This window comes from Lygodium microphyllum, chromosome 2 (genome assembly GCF_053477565.2).
Source record: "Lygodium microphyllum isolate KBCC chromosome 2, Lygodium_microphyllum_v1.1.10, whole genome shotgun sequence".
Taxonomy (NCBI): domain Eukaryota; kingdom Viridiplantae; phylum Streptophyta; class Polypodiopsida; order Schizaeales; family Lygodiaceae; genus Lygodium; species Lygodium microphyllum.
This window is the reverse complement of record NC_141136.1, coordinates 42,861,321-42,878,925: the sequence shown is the minus strand read 5'-3', so window position 1 is coordinate 42,878,925 and position 17,605 is coordinate 42,861,321. Positions and strand designations below refer to the sequence as shown.

Here is a 17,605-nt window from a genome sequence, read left to right as displayed (position 1 = left end):
TCATCGAGCTCTTCAACCTCCGACTGAATTTCAGCAGAGACATCTTCAAGCACATCTCCGTCAAAAGGTCTAAGCAACCTCACACGAAAGGCATTGTGTATCCGCAAGTGTGGAGGCAATTTCAGCCTATAGCATGCATCAGTAATCCTCTCCAACACTTGAAATGGCCCATAGTATCTCATGGACAGCTTTGGATACAATCGCTCTTTGCCCTTCATCTTTTTCAGCCGCGACTTTTCAAATCGCAGCAATAAATAATCGCCCTCTACAAAGTGCAAAGCACGCCTATGACGATCAACTGCTCTCTTTTGCTTATCTTGTGATCTTTGAAGTGCATACTTAACCTTCTGTTAAGCTGCATCCATGTTTTCCACATAGCAATCAAACTCAAAGATCTTTTCTTTTGTGTGCAAAATAGGGGGTACTTTCTTACCACCCTCTAGCACCTCAAATGGAGCTTTGCTCGTAGAACTATGCACTGTGTTGTTGTAAGCAAACTCAACCGAGGGCAAATACTACTCCCACTATGTCTTGTGGTTTGAAACATAGCACCTCAAAATATCTAAAACTGTGGAATTTGCTTCCTCAGACTAACCATTTGTTTGTAGATGGAAGGATGATGAGAATTTCAGCGTGGTACCCATATTCTCAAACAAGCCCTTCCAAAATAAACTGGTCATCCGGGGGTCTCAATCACTAATGATCGACTCTGGCATACCATGATACTTAAAGATGTGATGCAAAAACAATCGTGCCATATGATCAGCCTTTATTTTCTTCTTCACCGGAATGAAATGGGCTTATTTGCTAAACTTTCAAATGATAGTCCATATCCCATCATTCCTTGTAGGTGTCTAAGGAAGCTAAAAAATAAAGTCCATTGCAATGCCCTGCCAAGGCCTATCAGGAATAGGCAAGGGCTGCAATAAACCCGTCATCTTTTGCCCATCATGCTTTACCTTCTCGCGTACGATGCATGTCTTAACAAACTGTTCTACATCATACCTCAAAGCTGGCGAATAAAAGAAATGCTCCACTGCCTTGACCGTGGCATCAATACCTCTATGTCCTGCATACGGAGGAGCATGACTTTCAGTGATAACTCTAGGCCTTAACTGCTTTGTGACACACAATTGTCTATGCATCATTAGAAATCCATCTCTTGCACAAAGTGTCCATGCCTTTGGCCATTGCAAAACTGATCATAAACATTAGCAAAGTTCGAATCAGCAACATATTGCTCTTTCATGGCATCCAACTTAGTGTGATAAATCATATTGATTTCCGACAACTGAGGTTTACGTGACAATGCATCACTTTTCCCACTCTTTCTCTGCGATTTGTTTCCCTTTCTAGCCCTATTTTTAGATCTGCCATAATTTTCAGCTTTATTTTCAGATTTACCCTTTTTCTCAGCCTTTGCCTCTTTGACATGTGACTTGGCATCATCATCATGGAATCTTGCATCCTTTCCACACAGCAATGTGTCGGCTGTAGTAGCAATTTCTATAAGCTGAGACATGTTGGAAACAGTGGACTTAATGCAAAAATCTCGAATACCCTTTGGCAAACCACAAATATACTTCTCCACTTGCTCATGGAGGGGTACTATGCGATAAGAAGTAACTGGCAACAATGCATCCCAAAACTTCTTATTGTACCGATCCAAGATCTTGCAATCTTTGGAATTCAACTAATTCCAAGCTGTCATAGTGTCTACTTCAAAGGTACTTGTCAACCAATTTGAAGCAAACATTTGCTTGAATTGGACCCAAGTGGTAGGTGACTTCCCTTGAATAAGAAGTGTAGTCCACCACTGCGATGCATTTCCCTTAAAAAATGTGGCTACCTTGCGTATCGTAGATGCCTATGTGAAGTTGCCTCCAGAATAGGCTTCGTCAAACTGCTGAATAAAAACAAGTGTTTTCAACCTATCTTGTGCAGCACTGAAAGGCTCAAACTTCACGCTTTTGCCACTTTCATCATAGTCCTTCGGCGGACCTATGGGAGACAAGTTATCATAAATGGCTGCTGCAAAAAGGGTGCATTGGCTGTATTTGCATAAAAACCAGCACTATCTGAAGCACCTACATGACCAACACCAAATCCTTGTGCTTCAACAGTTCTTGGGGGTGCCGATACATATCCATATGGCCCACCTTATGCTCCAAGCAATATGCCTATGCTACCATACATGGGATTAGGCATTCCACTTGCATTACCCAGATACATTGGGTGTTGTGAGCCATGCATTGGCTGCTGCATACCATAGGGATTTGTGCCATACATTCCCATATGCGGTGCGTGTCCAACCATAGCATGAAAAATGGTACCACCACCCAAGTATCCTTTCTGTCCCATGCTTGCATGTGCATAATTGCCTTGCTGCCCGTGTTCCCATGGATTGGCATTACCAAGTTGGCCATGCATTTGCACTTGCTGCCCCACGAATACCAACTATTTGTGCTCATCAGGCATTTTGGGCTCTTCTAAAGAAGACTTAGGCATTTCCTTCGGTTCTTGTGGCTATCTTGATGCTGTAGAAGGCATCTTCTTCTCTTTGCCTTTGTTGTCATTCTTTGGGGCATTCAAGAATCGAGTAAACTGGGGATCCTTTGCGAATTCAACAAAAGGATTTGCTGTTGTACGCCTGATTTCCTTCAATTCTTTGCATCTACAAGCTGTTGTGGCATGGCAGCAGCTGCATTTGACTGATTTTCAGTCATTCTTTGTGACAAAATCCAGAATTTTCTCTCTCTACAGCTTTCTCTCTCATCTCCCAGCCATTTCTTAGTTTTGCTTTGAAGATCTTAGCATTTGGACCCTTGGAGGCTGAGAAATTTCAGATTTCTCTGCTATAAATCCTAATCTGCAGCAGAAATTAGGGTTTAGCAGCAGTCTCGGGAAGTGTGCTAGAAATTGGAAGCTCCAAGACTTGGATTCAATAGGGCTGAAGCTGTTTTTAGCCTATTCAAGTGGAGGGACCAGCAAATAATTGAATTTGGGGCATTTTCCATCTCCATCAAAGCGGGTGAAGGCCAATTGATTGCCCGAATCAAGGGGCAAATCGGATTAAAGACATGTTGGTGATTCATCATAGCAAGGGGAGTTGGAATACCGGAAGGGATTGCGAGAATCCCATTGTAAATTAACTTTTTCTTCAATAAAGCTAAAGAAATACCGAAAGGGGTGCCAATTTTGGGGCCAATCAGGTGTGCATTGTCCAAGATCAGTAGGTAAATTTGTATTTTCAGATTTGCACTAATTGTTTGTTGCTGTAATTAAGTTATAATCAGGGATTTACTACCCATCCACAGAAGGCAGGCTGGTTACATGTATCACTAGACCAAAAAAAGAAAAAGTTACCTAAACTAAAGTCAAAATGCTGAAATTGATAAAAGGATACTAGATTACTCTAGATCTATGATCATGTTAGCTAGTAATAGGACACATGTATATGTATTTCATAAAAGAGTACGATGATTCTATGGGAAAACAAGACTCATGGGTAGAAACTGGCTCAAGTAGGGAGGCGTGTGTTGTTTGAGCATGGTCCTCATGGGCTGTTGAAGCAAGGTTAATATATCTTCCTCATTGATGTTTGTGGGTAGGGTTTCGTCGAAAGCCCATAATGATGGCATGGACCCGCTGGCCATGGTTGTGGCTTTTATCTTGCATTCTAGGACATGAGCGACATGCTCTATTGATCTTTGTGGCTTTGTCAAGGATCATCCCCTTGGGATGAGTGCATGTAACCATATTTGAAGGAAATTATGAACGGTATCAAATGGTAGTCCCGTGGGACGAAAGAAGTATGAGAGGGCTCTTTTGTTCCATAGTTGGAATTCTTTGTGCTTGTGAAGCTCAAGTAGGTAGAGTCCAATGGGATGTTAGTTTGGTTATCAAATGTGAAGAAGACTCTTGCAAAGAGACTAGTTATACTTCCTTTGATGGTTGATACACCTATTTGCTTGTTTGGATTGTGCATTATGGCACTTTCACGTTTTTTGGAAGTTCACATTATCAAGGGCTATCTATAGTATAGCTACTACTGCAAAACGTGATATGAGTAAACTTGATGGTAAATCATGGTAACCATGAAACACATTTCACCATGCATGAGCCAAGGGGAAAAATGAATTGCTATTCAAAACTTATTGAATTTATGCACATTAAGTGTGATATTTTGCGGTTTCATGTGGCATTTCACTTACAACCTACCCAAGGGTGAAAGGTTTTTTGTTGAAACATAATGTTTGAGGGATGAAACATTTCAAGGGGGAAATGTTTTGCTGTTACCTTGTTGTAAATCTAAGAAATAGCTAGTAGATTTGTATGGGTCAAAGTCACCGAGTTTCTACATGTACGTTATGTAAGCTACATGGCTACATGGCTACATGGCAACTCATAATGGGTTGTGCTAGGCGAGGCTATAAGAGAATGAATAAAGCTTGATGGAGGAAGTATGAGAGAGAATGAACTAAGTTTGAGGCTTTAGTGGAGCAAAAATGAGAGAGAGAGAGAGAGAGAGAGAGAGAGAGAGAGAGAGAGAGTGGGAGGGACACCCACATAGATCTCCAATTTGCACATCTGACATGACACAAGGTAGACAAGCATAGAAGAAAAATAGAAGGATAGACTCAGCTCCTAGCCCTAGAGGTAATATAGGTACATCCCCAAGTGTAGAACCACTAGCATATTGGGCTAAGCTCTCATTTCAAAGGCTAATGTTTCACACCATTAGCCTACACCATCTCGGGGTGTGGAAGGAGATCCCGAGGGTCTGGAGTCCAATTATATGTTAGAATGATGTGGAGCAAGGGAAGAAAAAAGATAGAGCTGCTGTAAACACAAAGAATTGAATAGAGGAACCAGAACACATGAACTCATAGATAATGAACTTAGGAAATGGAATATGTATACCAAAGCACAAGAGTGTGTACAGACTACAAAAGTTATGGGCTTTGGGCAACTAGAAGAGTGCTTCTGGTCTCCTCTGCAGTAGAATGTAGTGTGCACAATCAGATGGATGTGAGATGGAGGAGAGGTAGCCAATAAATAGGCTGAAATAATACATCAAGATGTTTATACGAGCCAAGATGTGCGGTTTGTTGAGTCTCCAGACTGCAAAGAGGGGTGGGAAGCATCCTATTCTTGAGATCCAGGTGATAGTTGTGCACCTAAGCTAGTGCATGTGGAACCTATGCCTCTTGAGGCTCCAGCTACAGAGTCAGAGATTGCTTCTCCATTGGGGAATCCGGCTGGTGGATGTTCCAAAGACTTTGACAAAGGCAGAGTGGCGAGGGGGGTATTAGTCTCCTCCTCATTGGGCTTGTGAGACACTCCGTGATGTAGGGATTGAGGGGCTTCCTGAGGAGTGGCAGCCACAAGATGGTCCTTGGTGATCTTAGAGAAAAAAGGCATATTCCACTGAGCTTGTTTACACTAACTACGGTTTGATGACTCATGCCATGCAGGATAGGGAGTCAACATTCGTAAAGGAGGCGCTATAGTTTGATGATTGATCATTGGCAGAAGCCCATTGAGTAGGAGTTGGAGTCTATTGAGTGGAATGGCACTTGGTGTCTCGTGTCTTGGCCCGCTCATTGCAAGCATAGCTCTTATGTTTGTGTTGATTCTCTATGATCTTAAACTACAACTGTATTTTTGGAAAGCATGTTGCATTGGCAATCCACACTCGTGGAGAAGGCCACATGTTGATGTTAGCGCTGTATGGAAGATTAAAACAAAAGGATAGGCTGGACTCTGGAGGTCCTCCATAATCTCAATCTCTTGGGTCTGGATGCTGCTAGCAGCAACTTATTAGAAATGCAAGACCACCAATTGAGAGTGGAACAAATTCCATTGCTCTTGGAGTAAGAGGGGGTATGCACCATGGTGCATGCATGTCATGCTTGAGTTGGGGGACGCGAAATATTAGCCCACTGTGTCAGATACATACCAATCCCCCCACCAGACAATACCTGCTTTAGCAGCTAGAAATCAAATCTCAAAAGTCGTGGTTAATACTCTCTGCAATATGGTCACTTGTTCAAAGTAATTATAAAACATGATGCTTAAATATGCTTAAGCTATTAAGGTTCATGTGGGTATCCTTTTTTCTTTCCTCTAAAACTCCTCTTATGAGATAGTTTAATACTCCATCAAATACAAAGGTAACTTGTCTGTACATGTCATCTCTATAGGACATATGATTGTACCTATGGTATCATACTGTATTGCATTTAAGGTACATGACATACACACCATATTCATCTTGAAAATACTGCTGCTTCAAGCATCAAGTGTTGTGCTTTAGAGTAAAATATTTTTTAAAGCTCAAGGACTGCCATTGTTAACATGATTTTCTAACTAGAATTTAAATAGACAGGCTTCATCAAATTGTTCAGATGCACCTTTGCTGGTAACAGTGTTTTTTGGTGCCAATGATGCGACACTACCTGATAGAAACTCGAAGGAGCAACATGTGCCTATATTGGAATACAAGGAAAATCTCTCCAAGATCATTTCACGCATAAAGGTCAGAGGAAGTTTGGTTAATCAGTTTGTATCTTGAAAGCTAGTGATTGTTAGTTGCTTAGTTTCTAAGATCTTAAAGACTTCAAAGTCTTATTCTTGGCTCGTTTCTCAGAGTGTTTCTGATGCCACGCTTGTTGTTCTCATCACACCACCACCTGTTCACGAGGAAAGTCTAAGAATAACAGCCTGGTATGGCAAATCATGTAATGGTTTTCTTGGGGGCTTTTCATGTACATTGCTTGAAACTTGATCGTTCTTTTGGTGTTAGGAAAAAGTACGGTGCTAATGCTGAAGACCTTCCTTCACGAGTAAATGATGTGACAGGGACCTATGCTCAAGCATGCATTGATGTTGCTAAGGATGCTGGAGTACCAGTGATTGATATATGGTCCTCTATGCAAGAGCATCCATCCTGGCAGAAAACTTTCTTAAGGTTTGAAAAATAAACTTGCACGATCTACTGTAGTGTTTGTGCTTATTATGTAGTTTTTTAGTAGTTACACCACACAAGTAACCATTAGTGAAACACTTCAATGTGCACTCTTTTGCCCATCTGTTTCACTCGAAGAGAAAAGAGCAGTTTCTTTTATCAATTTGCTGAATATATATGGTTTGAATGTCTTTTTCTGCGGTCTCGTGACGTTTCTAGGGGTTTAACATTTCAGGTTGAAACACGATGTTTTGAGAGTGAAATGTTTCAGGGGTGAAAGGTTTGCAGTTATCTTTGAAGTTGTTCACTCTCACAAGGATTAAGATGATAAAAATTTATGAAATTAGGATGCTACTTTTTGCCCATATGGTGTGTCTAGTGTGGTCCGTTCATGGTTTTGTGATCTAGTTAAAGATTAGGTCTCATTAGATGTTGCCGCCAGTTTGAATATGGATATTACACAAGATGGGGTCATGGATATCCTCTTGTATTTACCTAAAGACAAGGGTAGGATGGTATCACCAATGAGTTTTTTGAGACCTATGCCACTCACTTGCCTACATCTTTGACAGCCTTATGCTAGCATGTTTGGACAACTGCACACATGCTGCTCTCTTGGAAGGATGGTCTTATTAAACTGATCCCTAAAGTGTAGTACCCTCAGCGTTGAAGCATTGGTGGCCAATCTAGTTGATGGGCTCTATGTATAAGATCTTTGCCAAAGTCATGGCTAATGGATTGCATGAATGCCTTCCGAACATTATTCACCCTGTCCATTATGGATTTATCAAAGGCCGAAATATTCTGCACAACATCTTGAATGTCCAGATGGGGATAGATTATACTCAATACATGAAGTAGAAAATGGTGATGGTGCAATTGGACCTTGAAAAAGCCTTTGATCATTTGGAATGGTCTTTCTTGGGTTAGTTGATGCAAGGCATGGGATTTGGTTTGAGAATGTTTGGACTCATCAATATTATCAATGTGAATTCCTCTTCAAGAGTTCTGCTCAATGGAAGGTTCATGACACCCTTTCCCCTTCGTCGATCAGTTAGATAGGGTTGCCCAATGAATCCTTTGTTCTTTGCCTTGGCCACTCACCCCATTTTGACGATGTTGTCTTGTCTAGTGGCCAATGGTGAGGTGGTTGGACTCTCTCTCCCTTCACAAAATATAATGATAATGAATGCATGAGATGTAGAGATAGTGGATACGTATGCCTTCCTTGAAAATGCAATTGAGAAAATTCACACCTTGAATCTCATACTGAAACTTAGAAATATGCTAACAATGTTGCGTGAGGCCCAAATTTGGACAAATAATATTGCAAGAGGTGCAATCTTAAATTTGGGGTAACAATTTGCATGATGTATATTAAGATTAATACAATACCAATACATGAGGTCAGTAGCATGTCTTTCAAGATAGGAAAGTGGTGGGACATGCCTTGGGATATGATACCTTCATGTTTCTTAAGGCTGATTTGAGTAATATATGAAGAGTGATGGCTACATGGGACTTATTTGCCCTTGCCTCAGGACTACACATTAATGCATCTAAATCGGCTCTTATGAGTTGTACTGAGAGTGATATTTGGGCCTCGGGATGGCAAGGTGAGGTGGTGCTTAAAGGCTCTATTTTCAGGCACTTGGGCTATCCCCAAAGCCATTGAAGACAAAATTGTTCCTTGGAAAATTTCGAAGCCTTTGTCGCAAATAAAATTTCCATTTGAGCAACTTCCAAAAATAGTAACCTCCTAAATTTTAGGAGTTGCCAAATTTAGCTTCATCTTGTCTTTGCACTCTCCAAGTGAAGCATTTTCAATGATTGTTGCTTCTTTTGTCAGACATCAGTAGAAAATCCCCACCATTGATTCCTTACTTGCTCGGTGGTGTGGAAGGTTTGGTTACTACTATTGGCCAATTGATTGAATGGTTGGGCTAGCAATGCTTCCAAAGGATTGAATCTTTGGACATCCCAAGTTTGTGGACCCCCGTGCAGGTTGATATGAAAGTGCTTTTTCCTTTCTTATGCTTTTGGAATTGTTCCCATATATGGACCATGAGGAATGCATTAATCTTTAATGCTTCATTGAGCATGCAGAGTCATATAGTCTGCTTGAAAGGACTTCTTCATTGGCAGCTCAACTTGATTGAGTTGATGAATATTCTCCCTAGGTAGGATTTGCTTACTTGGCACGTTGCAGTTTCTTATGCACCCCTCTAGTCACTCTCCTTCCTTTGTACCTTTATTGTGATGTCTCAGAATTTATGCATGATGGCCTATAGCCATCTTGTATCTTGTAACCATGTAATCTTGTACTCTTTTTGTAATTAATACAATTACCTTTTATGAAAAAAAGAAGAGAGAGAGAGAGGGGGAGAGAGAGAACTCTTGCAAGTACACAAACTGAATGATAAATTGATAATAATTAGTGAGATGCTAGTACAAGTGATAGGGCGTCAATATGTAGGTTGAAGTATCCACCTATCTTTAATCCTTATTCAATGCTAAGTGGTATAAAAGGTGTTTGTGTCTAAACACACACGTTTACACACACTAATGTGTATTCACAAATGGGAAAATGATGACTAACAATTTCCCCCTTCAAGTCATGGATGATTGAACCCTTGACCCGAAGCATAAAGAAAGGAAATAGGGAAGGTCTTACCTTGAAGAGGTAGTGTCTAATTCTGTACAATGATTTTGGAAAGGAGATACATAAGTAAGAGAGATGCAACATGAGGTAGATGACAGGTCATAAAGTACTTTATCAAGAAGCTCAGGGACTTAAAGTAGGACATGGTTGAGAGGTGCATGTGCATAGCTCAGAGGCTGATCAAAAGATAGCATGGCTTTGAGCCACTAGGCATATGACTAGAGACCGAATACGTAGGTATAGCTTTCAGGCTCAGTTGAGATGTCATGCATAAAGTGTTTACAATCCCCTCTAATACATAACTTCTTTGTAAATTGAAAGGAAATGAAATTAAACAAAAGACAACTTGTTTGAGGAATTTTGGTGGAATCGAAAAAACCCTAATTTTTAAAATGTGAACATGCGAACCATGTTTTAGATAAATAATTAAACCATTAAAGTTTACAATTAAGGTCTAGCAAAAAATTCTCACTTAAATTTTGATGGGCTGAGGATGTGACAGGTTGAATGTGGATAACAAAATCATGTGGTGCTAGGTAGAAACCATGACAAGCCGTTGGTGTTTGGGAAGGCGAAGGCTTGCAGGTGGAGATGTGATAGGTCAATGTGTGAAGCTACTGACCAAGATAGACTTGAAGGCGACATGGCGTAGGGCATCGAACAGATCGAAGGTGCTATTGAGCTAGTGTTATTAAGAATCAAGATAATCAAAAAGCTAATCTGTTTTCTTGTTAGAATGAAGATATTTTTTTAAAAATTGCATAATAAGCTTCAATCTCTTCAATGATCCACTCTCATCCACAAAGTAGATAGGAACATTCTAAAGGAATTGGAGGCACATCCTTTCCATCAAGACAACAAACCTAGTAGGAAAAGCCTATTCAAAATAGCACAGCACATCCATCTAAGCTCCCGATACATCCTCATTATGATTGATAAGAAGTAGAGGAATAGACTTTCTTATATTTATGTGTGACTACTAATGCACAAAAGCTAAATACTAACAAAAGTGAGTAGCCAACCTCACAAAAGCATCTTTTGATTGAGTATATGCTCGAGAAAATGGAAGTTAGGAATGTGAATATGCCGATGAAGTCTCCCATGATCCTAAAATAACAAGCCAATTAAAAATTGGTAATGTCAAAGAATCTTATAAAGTCAATTGTTGGGGATGGAGTATATCACAATTCAGAGTTTTGTCGTGAAGAAGGACTGAAAATCAGTCAAATGTAGCTGCTGCCCTACCACAACATTATTAAATGTTGTCGCCTACAGCTAAGACATCCAAATCAGCTGTCACCTTGTACTTGGATGCAATCGCCCAGCTGTGGAGGGTCCGAATCTGCAATCGCCTCCTCAAAACTCACTCGTGGCTGGCTACAATGGCTGAAAATAGGCTAGCCATGGCTGCTCATAGCTCTCCCACATTTGCTACATCAAGAATGATCTCGTTTTTTCCCTCTTCTTTAGCCTTTTACCAGCTTGTTTGGGCAAGTTTGCCAAGTGGCAGCCTTTCCAAATGGTTTTTCCAACATTATCCATCATTAAATATTAATTTTCAGCCTTCCATTATTGAAATGAAAGCATTATGTACAAGACAAACACACATTTGTATTCACAGACAACATATTACTCAAATACATCCAGTCCCAGTCCAAGTTATCCACTAAACAAGCCAAATGGCTCGACTTCCTAGTAGCCAAGTTCGACTTGGAGATCAAAACACAAGCCAAGCTCCACAAAAAAAATAGAAAATGCCTTAAGTCGCAAAGCCGATTTGAAGGCCATCAATGTGGTCAATAGCAACTTCCTTGAGTTAGTGAACGAGGGTTTGGAACATGACCAAGAAATGCACAAGATTATAGAAGAAATAAGAGCTAAAAGAACCCCTCATGGCATGTATACCCTAGAGGAGGGAATTATGTTTGTAGGCTAATACTTATTTTGGTGCCTAGAAAAATAATCTAACTGGCTAATAATTAAATTGGCTAGGCATCTTTCACTCTCGAGTCTCTCTGTGCCATCTTTGACCATTAGATCGGCATTAGGTACCATTAAACGCCACATCTCTAGTGTCACCAACTGACACTTATGGCCAAATGAATGACCTAGGCCAACAATTGACACCAGATACCACCGATTACCTGTGTAACATAACTTATAGCAACTTTTGCCTTTGACATCCCGTGATTTTCTTGGGTCCCGGGCTGGTAAATTTACTCTAATCCTAGTTGCACCTCACATGTGCAACATTTACTTAATCATGCGATTAAAAATTAATCCACATGTTAAGTGAGGCTTCAAAAATACATGTCCTCATGATAGAAGAAGAGAAGGCAAGAAGAGAAGAATGATTTGCATTGAACAAAGAAGAAAGTTGAATACATGAGGAGTGATCAGTCTCTACATGCAGCCCAAAGCGTCAGTGAGGGCATTAGATCAAGCTGAAGAATGATGACAACACCTTTGACGGAGATAGAGACAATGATGGTGAACGGTGATGGAGATAGAAAGTGTGCAGTTTGCTGTCCATGACAGAGATGCAGAAGACTGCAGCTACTTGACGGAGCACCTGTGAGATAGAGAGTAAATAATCTGCACTGTTAAGTTTGTCAGCTATAAATAGCTAAAAACCTCCCAAAGTGGCCAACCTGATCTGGATAACTTGCTGTTTACTCGCCTGACTGCAAAGTATGCTGTCTGATCGCAATAGAAAGCTGTAAAAATGCTGATGTGGCAGTCTTGGAGCACCCACAAATTAGTAGGGGCTGGAAACTAACCGACAGAGCAGCATAGGCTCTGAAATGCTTGACAAACCTAACAAATGCATAGTGAAATGTGCACAAGGGGAAGAAATACACACAAAACGTTGTCAAAGCTCCTATATCCCCATCACATTCTGATGGAGTTCACAACCAAGAGATGATAGATTGATAGACTGAAAAAGGTAGACTAATACCCCCTCTCAGATCTTGGGAGAGTCTAAAGACCCAACAATCGCATGTGATGAAGCTTAGAATCCTTGGGCAAAGGCTTCGTGAAGAGATCCACCACATTGTCCACCATAGGACAATAGACCACTGCTAACTCGGAATCCACAATCCGTTCCCATACATAATGATATTGAGCCTTTATGTGCTTTGTACAAGCATGGAGCATGGGGTTCTTGGCTAGAGGTAAGGTACTTTGGTTATCCACTCATAGTTGAATGGAACTTGGCTATGGAAAGCCAATCTCAGCTAAGATCCAGTGAAGTCAAATTACCTCAATAGGTGTGGAACAAAGAGCATGGTACTCAGTCTTTGTAGACGAAAGTGCCACAATAGGCTACTTCTTATTGCTCCATGAGATAGCTCCAGATCCAAGGAGAAAGCAAAACCTATAGTGGATTGTCTTGTATCCAAATCACCTATCCAATCAGAGTCACTCCATCCAAAGAGAGTGGCTCCCTCTCCATACATGATCCCGTAGGATTGAGTCCCCTGAAGTAGCATAGAATGTACAAATTGGCTTTTTAGTGAGTTTGAGTAAGAGTCTTCTTAAAAGAAGATACCAATGGCACTACAAAAGAAATATCTAGCCAAGTGTGAATAAGCGAGATCAACGCACCAAGAAATAGGCTAACACTCTGCCATACCAAACTCTGAAAGTATCTCAAAGATGTACTTGTGCTTGGATATGAAGATGACTTGTTTCATTTGATAGATTTTCATGCCAATGAAGAAGTGTAGGATCCCTAGATCCGTCCTTTTGTCTCAAGATCTCTGGAGTCTGATCAACCTCCTGTAAGTCACTCCATGTGATGATTGGTTTATGACCAACATGCACCTGTCTCGTGCAACCTTATAATAAAGGTTGGGATTTTGATTTGATTGATGGAAGCCACTCTATAAGAAGAATCGATCAGTTCTTTGGTATAAAGCTTGAGGAGCTTGCTTTAGGCTATAGAGGGCCTTCCGCAACTTGCAAACATGGTCCTTTCCCTGCACAAAAAAACCATCAAAATTGAGGTGCCCATATCATGTTACACTTATTGTGTTACTCCTAAGTTCTGGTGTGAATGCTCCCTTATCCATGGATACTTTTTACCTTCTAGTTGGAGAAGGGTTTTTTTCTGGTGTGAAGACCTATCAGTGGATGTGGCACTTAGTATCTTAGGGATTGCACCCATCAATGGGTGTGATACTTAGTACCTTAGGGAGCTGTTTGTTGTCTATTGTGATAGTACTCGATAGTCCCATCACTACCCTCGACAATCTACATTCCTTTTTTGCCATGTCGAATTCAGCAGGTAACTCTATCTCATCAAGCACAGCTTGTCCACGTCACGTAGTTGTCGTGTCGACAGTTTGTTCAAAGTGTCGACATAAGTTTCTTGCCACGTTGCCTCCCTGCCGGTTGACTTGCATGTGCTGATTTTTTAAATCAATGATTTTGATAGACATATTTTTTATCAATTTCACATCTTAATCTTCAATTACTTCATCTCCATTGATGCTTGTTCGCCTATGGCTCCCGTCCAGGTACAAAATTTTGGGGATTTTGCGGGAAGCACAATTTTCACCAAAATTCTTCAAAAATTTTGGGCCGTTTGTCTAAAACCCGAAGTCTCACCAAAATTTCGGAGATTTTGCATTTAGTGCTAAAAAAATTGTTGGATTTTGCTCTAAAAATTTGGGGCTTTTCACATTCGAGGTGAAATTTCATAAAATATTAGCATGTAAATTTAGGGCTTTTGTGAAATTCTCCTAGATCCATCAACATTGGGCCAATTACACCTTCTACATCGACATTTGTGCAACCAAAAGCCGTTTTAGCTGCAAATTCTTCATCGCTATCATCAAATTTGTGAAACATTGTAAGTTTTTGGCCTTTTCTTTGCTTTATTTTTGTATCGCCCCAGCATTTACACTGTGGACCACAGTTGGTTACAAAAACCAAAAATTTGCAAGAAGCAGTGGCAAGACAAAATGATTTGCTTAATATGTTTGGGGACTTATGACAAATTGGATGGCACTAATTATTCCATGTGGGCATACATGATGAAGCATATTTTTGTTGCCAAGCAATTGTGGGGTTATGTATGTGGTTCAGAGGTTAGGCTTGTAGGCCGAGCTACACAGAATGCTACAAGTTCTTCTATCACATCCATTGTCACCAATGGATCTTCTGCTCCAACTCCTCTTGTATCTCCCACAACAAATCTATTGAGGTGGGATGGGCATGATGCCCAAGCTCATGCTTTGATTGCACTCTTGTGCAAGAGATAGGCTATCCTGTATATTTGACCTTACACAATGGCCAAGGATGCTTGGGATAAGCTTGCTTCGTTGTATTAGGTGCGCAATGAGGCTTGTGTAGCCTATTTGCATAAATAGCTTGAGATGGAGTACATGATAGAGGGCGATTTTGTGGATGCATACATTACATGTGTCAAGGACATCATGGAGCAGCTTGCTAATATTGATGAAGTAATTCTTGATGCCTCTCTTGTATCTACAGTCTTGGTTGGTCTACTTGATACCTATCTGAGCTTTGCTACTATACTTCACTTACTTGCAAAAGGAGATGCCAATGCATATACATTTGATGTATTGGTATCATTGCTATTGCAAGGAAAGCAATCAAGGGTAAATTGCTCTAACATAAGTATGGGCAATCAAGCATTTGCAGCTAGCTATAGAAACAAAGGCAAATCATGGTAGCCCTCAAACTCAAAGGGTAAAGGCAAGCTAGCTTCTTCCACGGACTCCTCCAGCACCAAGGATGACAGGATGACCGTGCTAAGAAAAAGAGATGCAATTCTTGCAGAAAAAAAGGGCATGTTATTGAAGAATGCAAAAAGAGGATGGCAAGTGAAAAGAGGAAATAATCAGGCATGAGTGTTATTGAAAATTTGGCAAATACGAAGGATGCAAACTGTACATTTAGCAAGCTTGGACATTGGTCAGCAGCCTTACGCTTTTGTTATGCCTTGTTCGTACGATCCTTCTTCACATGAACATGGCCTTTTAGTGGCTGAAAATTGCAGCACATGGTATTTTGACAATAGAACTTCCAAGCACATAATACCCTTTCGTGACTTGTTTGTATCATATGCAAGTATACAAATGGGAGGAACTGTTGTATGTGCAAACAATGCTTCGTATGCAATTGCAGTAGATGGGAAAACCATCATGCTTGAAAAGGTCTTGTGTGTGCTAGGCATAAAGAAAAATTTGCTTTGAGTTTCAGCCATTACGTGTGCTGTTTTGTGGTTAAATTCCACATTGGTCGATGCGATGTCTATGATTGTAGTGATGGGAATGCTCTCATTGTTACCGGTACATTGTGCAATGGACTCTATCGGCTTGATTTATATGAGAGGAGAGCATCAGAGGATGCTTTATAGGTTGATGCCACCATTGTGGATGACAATGAGTTATGGCATGCTCAGTTTGATCATCTTAATTATGGTAGTTTGCTTCACCTAAAAAGCAAAAATATAGTGCTTGATCTCCCTTCGTTGACAATTGTGTACTTGGCAGAATGTATCGTGCTTTGTTTCCGAAAGGTGGATTTATGCATGCTGATAAGAAATTACAACTTATGCATAGTGATATTTGTGGACCCATGCGTGTCAAATCCATCGAAGGATTCTTGTACTTTGTTACCTTCATCGATGACATGGCTCATCATTAGTTTGTAAAATATTACACGGCGCAGCGAACAGAATCTGAGAAAGAGATAGAGAGTACACAACAGATAAGAGGAGAATCAGTAAATTCTTTAACTTCAAACAACTGATACAAAGATGGCTCTGTCCACCCGTGCGCTTCCACTGAGTGAAGCTTAGATGGCGATCTAGACAGAAGATAGGTGAAGAGCTTAAGGCTAGCTGGAACAACAACTCTGACTGGGTGAAAGATGAGTGTGAGATGGCTGCGAAGGGGTTTAGCTTTTATAGCCCGCGAAGGTCGTTAGGTCGGCCTGCTGACCGACCTACCATATGAGCCTCCACTAGTCGGCCAGGGAATATTCCAGGGAATATTCCCTTTACCATCGGGCCGGGGGCGCTGCCCCCGGACCCCCGCCAGGGGGGCCGCTGGCCCCCCTGGGACCCCCCAGCCAGGGGCCGCTTCCGCGGCCCCCGGACCCCACAATAGGGGCCCCTTTTAACTCCCTTACCACGCAACTCAATGCAATGTGCCTCGAGTTGCTACCAGCTTAACCACTCCGTCTAACCCAAAGATTAGACCCACAACAATCACCTTTTTGCCATCCGGTCACATAGACCTCATCTGATATACAAGTCAGGACTCAACCAATGTCCGGGCTCACATTTGGCTTCTCCTCATAATGGGGGCCTTACAACTTTGAGCACCATGGATCATTGGTAGCACCTAATGAGGGTGGGGCATTGATCATATCTAACACCCCCCCTCAATGTCCACCCATAGGTGAACTATCTCCTCGGCCCAATGCCGAGTCTCTGAAGATGAACTTGAAGCAGATCCTTCGTAAGTGCTTTGGTGAAGATATCTGCTCCATTCTCCTCTGTTGGACAGTAGACCAATTCCACTATCCCATCCTCCATCAAATCACGCACATAGTGATACTGGATCTCTATATGTTTGGTGCGTGCATGAAACACTGGATTTTTGGCAATGGCGATGCAACTCTGATTGTCACATCTCAGCACAGTTGGTTCTTCATCCTGCACTCCCATATGCCATAGAATCCTTCTCAACCATACGGCCTCACATGCAGCAAAACAAGCTGCCTTGTACTCTGCTTCGGTAGAAGACAATGCCACTGTTGGTTGCTTCTTACTAATCCAAGAGAAAATTCCTGAACCCAAAGAGAAACAATAACCAGAAACTGACTTCCTGGAATCAATGTCTCCTGCCCAATCTGAGTCACAGTTCCCCACAAGAGAAGTTCCGAAACTGTATGTGATACCATAGTCAAGAGTTTTCTTCAAGTATCTGAGC

General features: G+C 41.2%; 1 protein-coding gene across 4 annotated transcripts in view; it reads left to right on the top strand.

The window, feature by feature from the left end:
• Positions 1-17,605, top strand: part of LOC148039670 (SGNH hydrolase-type esterase superfamily protein) — a 59,014-nt gene that overhangs the window by 24,865 nt on the left and 16,544 nt on the right. For 3 of the 4 annotated variants that reach the window (XM_087692872.1, XM_087692858.1, XM_087692882.1), the window contains 4 exons: positions 6,392-6,541; positions 6,653-6,729; positions 6,809-6,973; positions 7,206-7,250. In XM_087692872.1, the coding sequence (XP_087548998.1) occupies positions 6,392-6,541; positions 6,653-6,729; positions 6,809-6,973; positions 7,206-7,250 (437 nt within the window). The remainder of the gene's footprint in view (positions 1-6,391; positions 6,542-6,652; positions 6,730-6,808; positions 6,974-7,205; positions 7,251-17,605) is intronic. The other variant, XM_087692867.1, reaches the window with a different exon arrangement.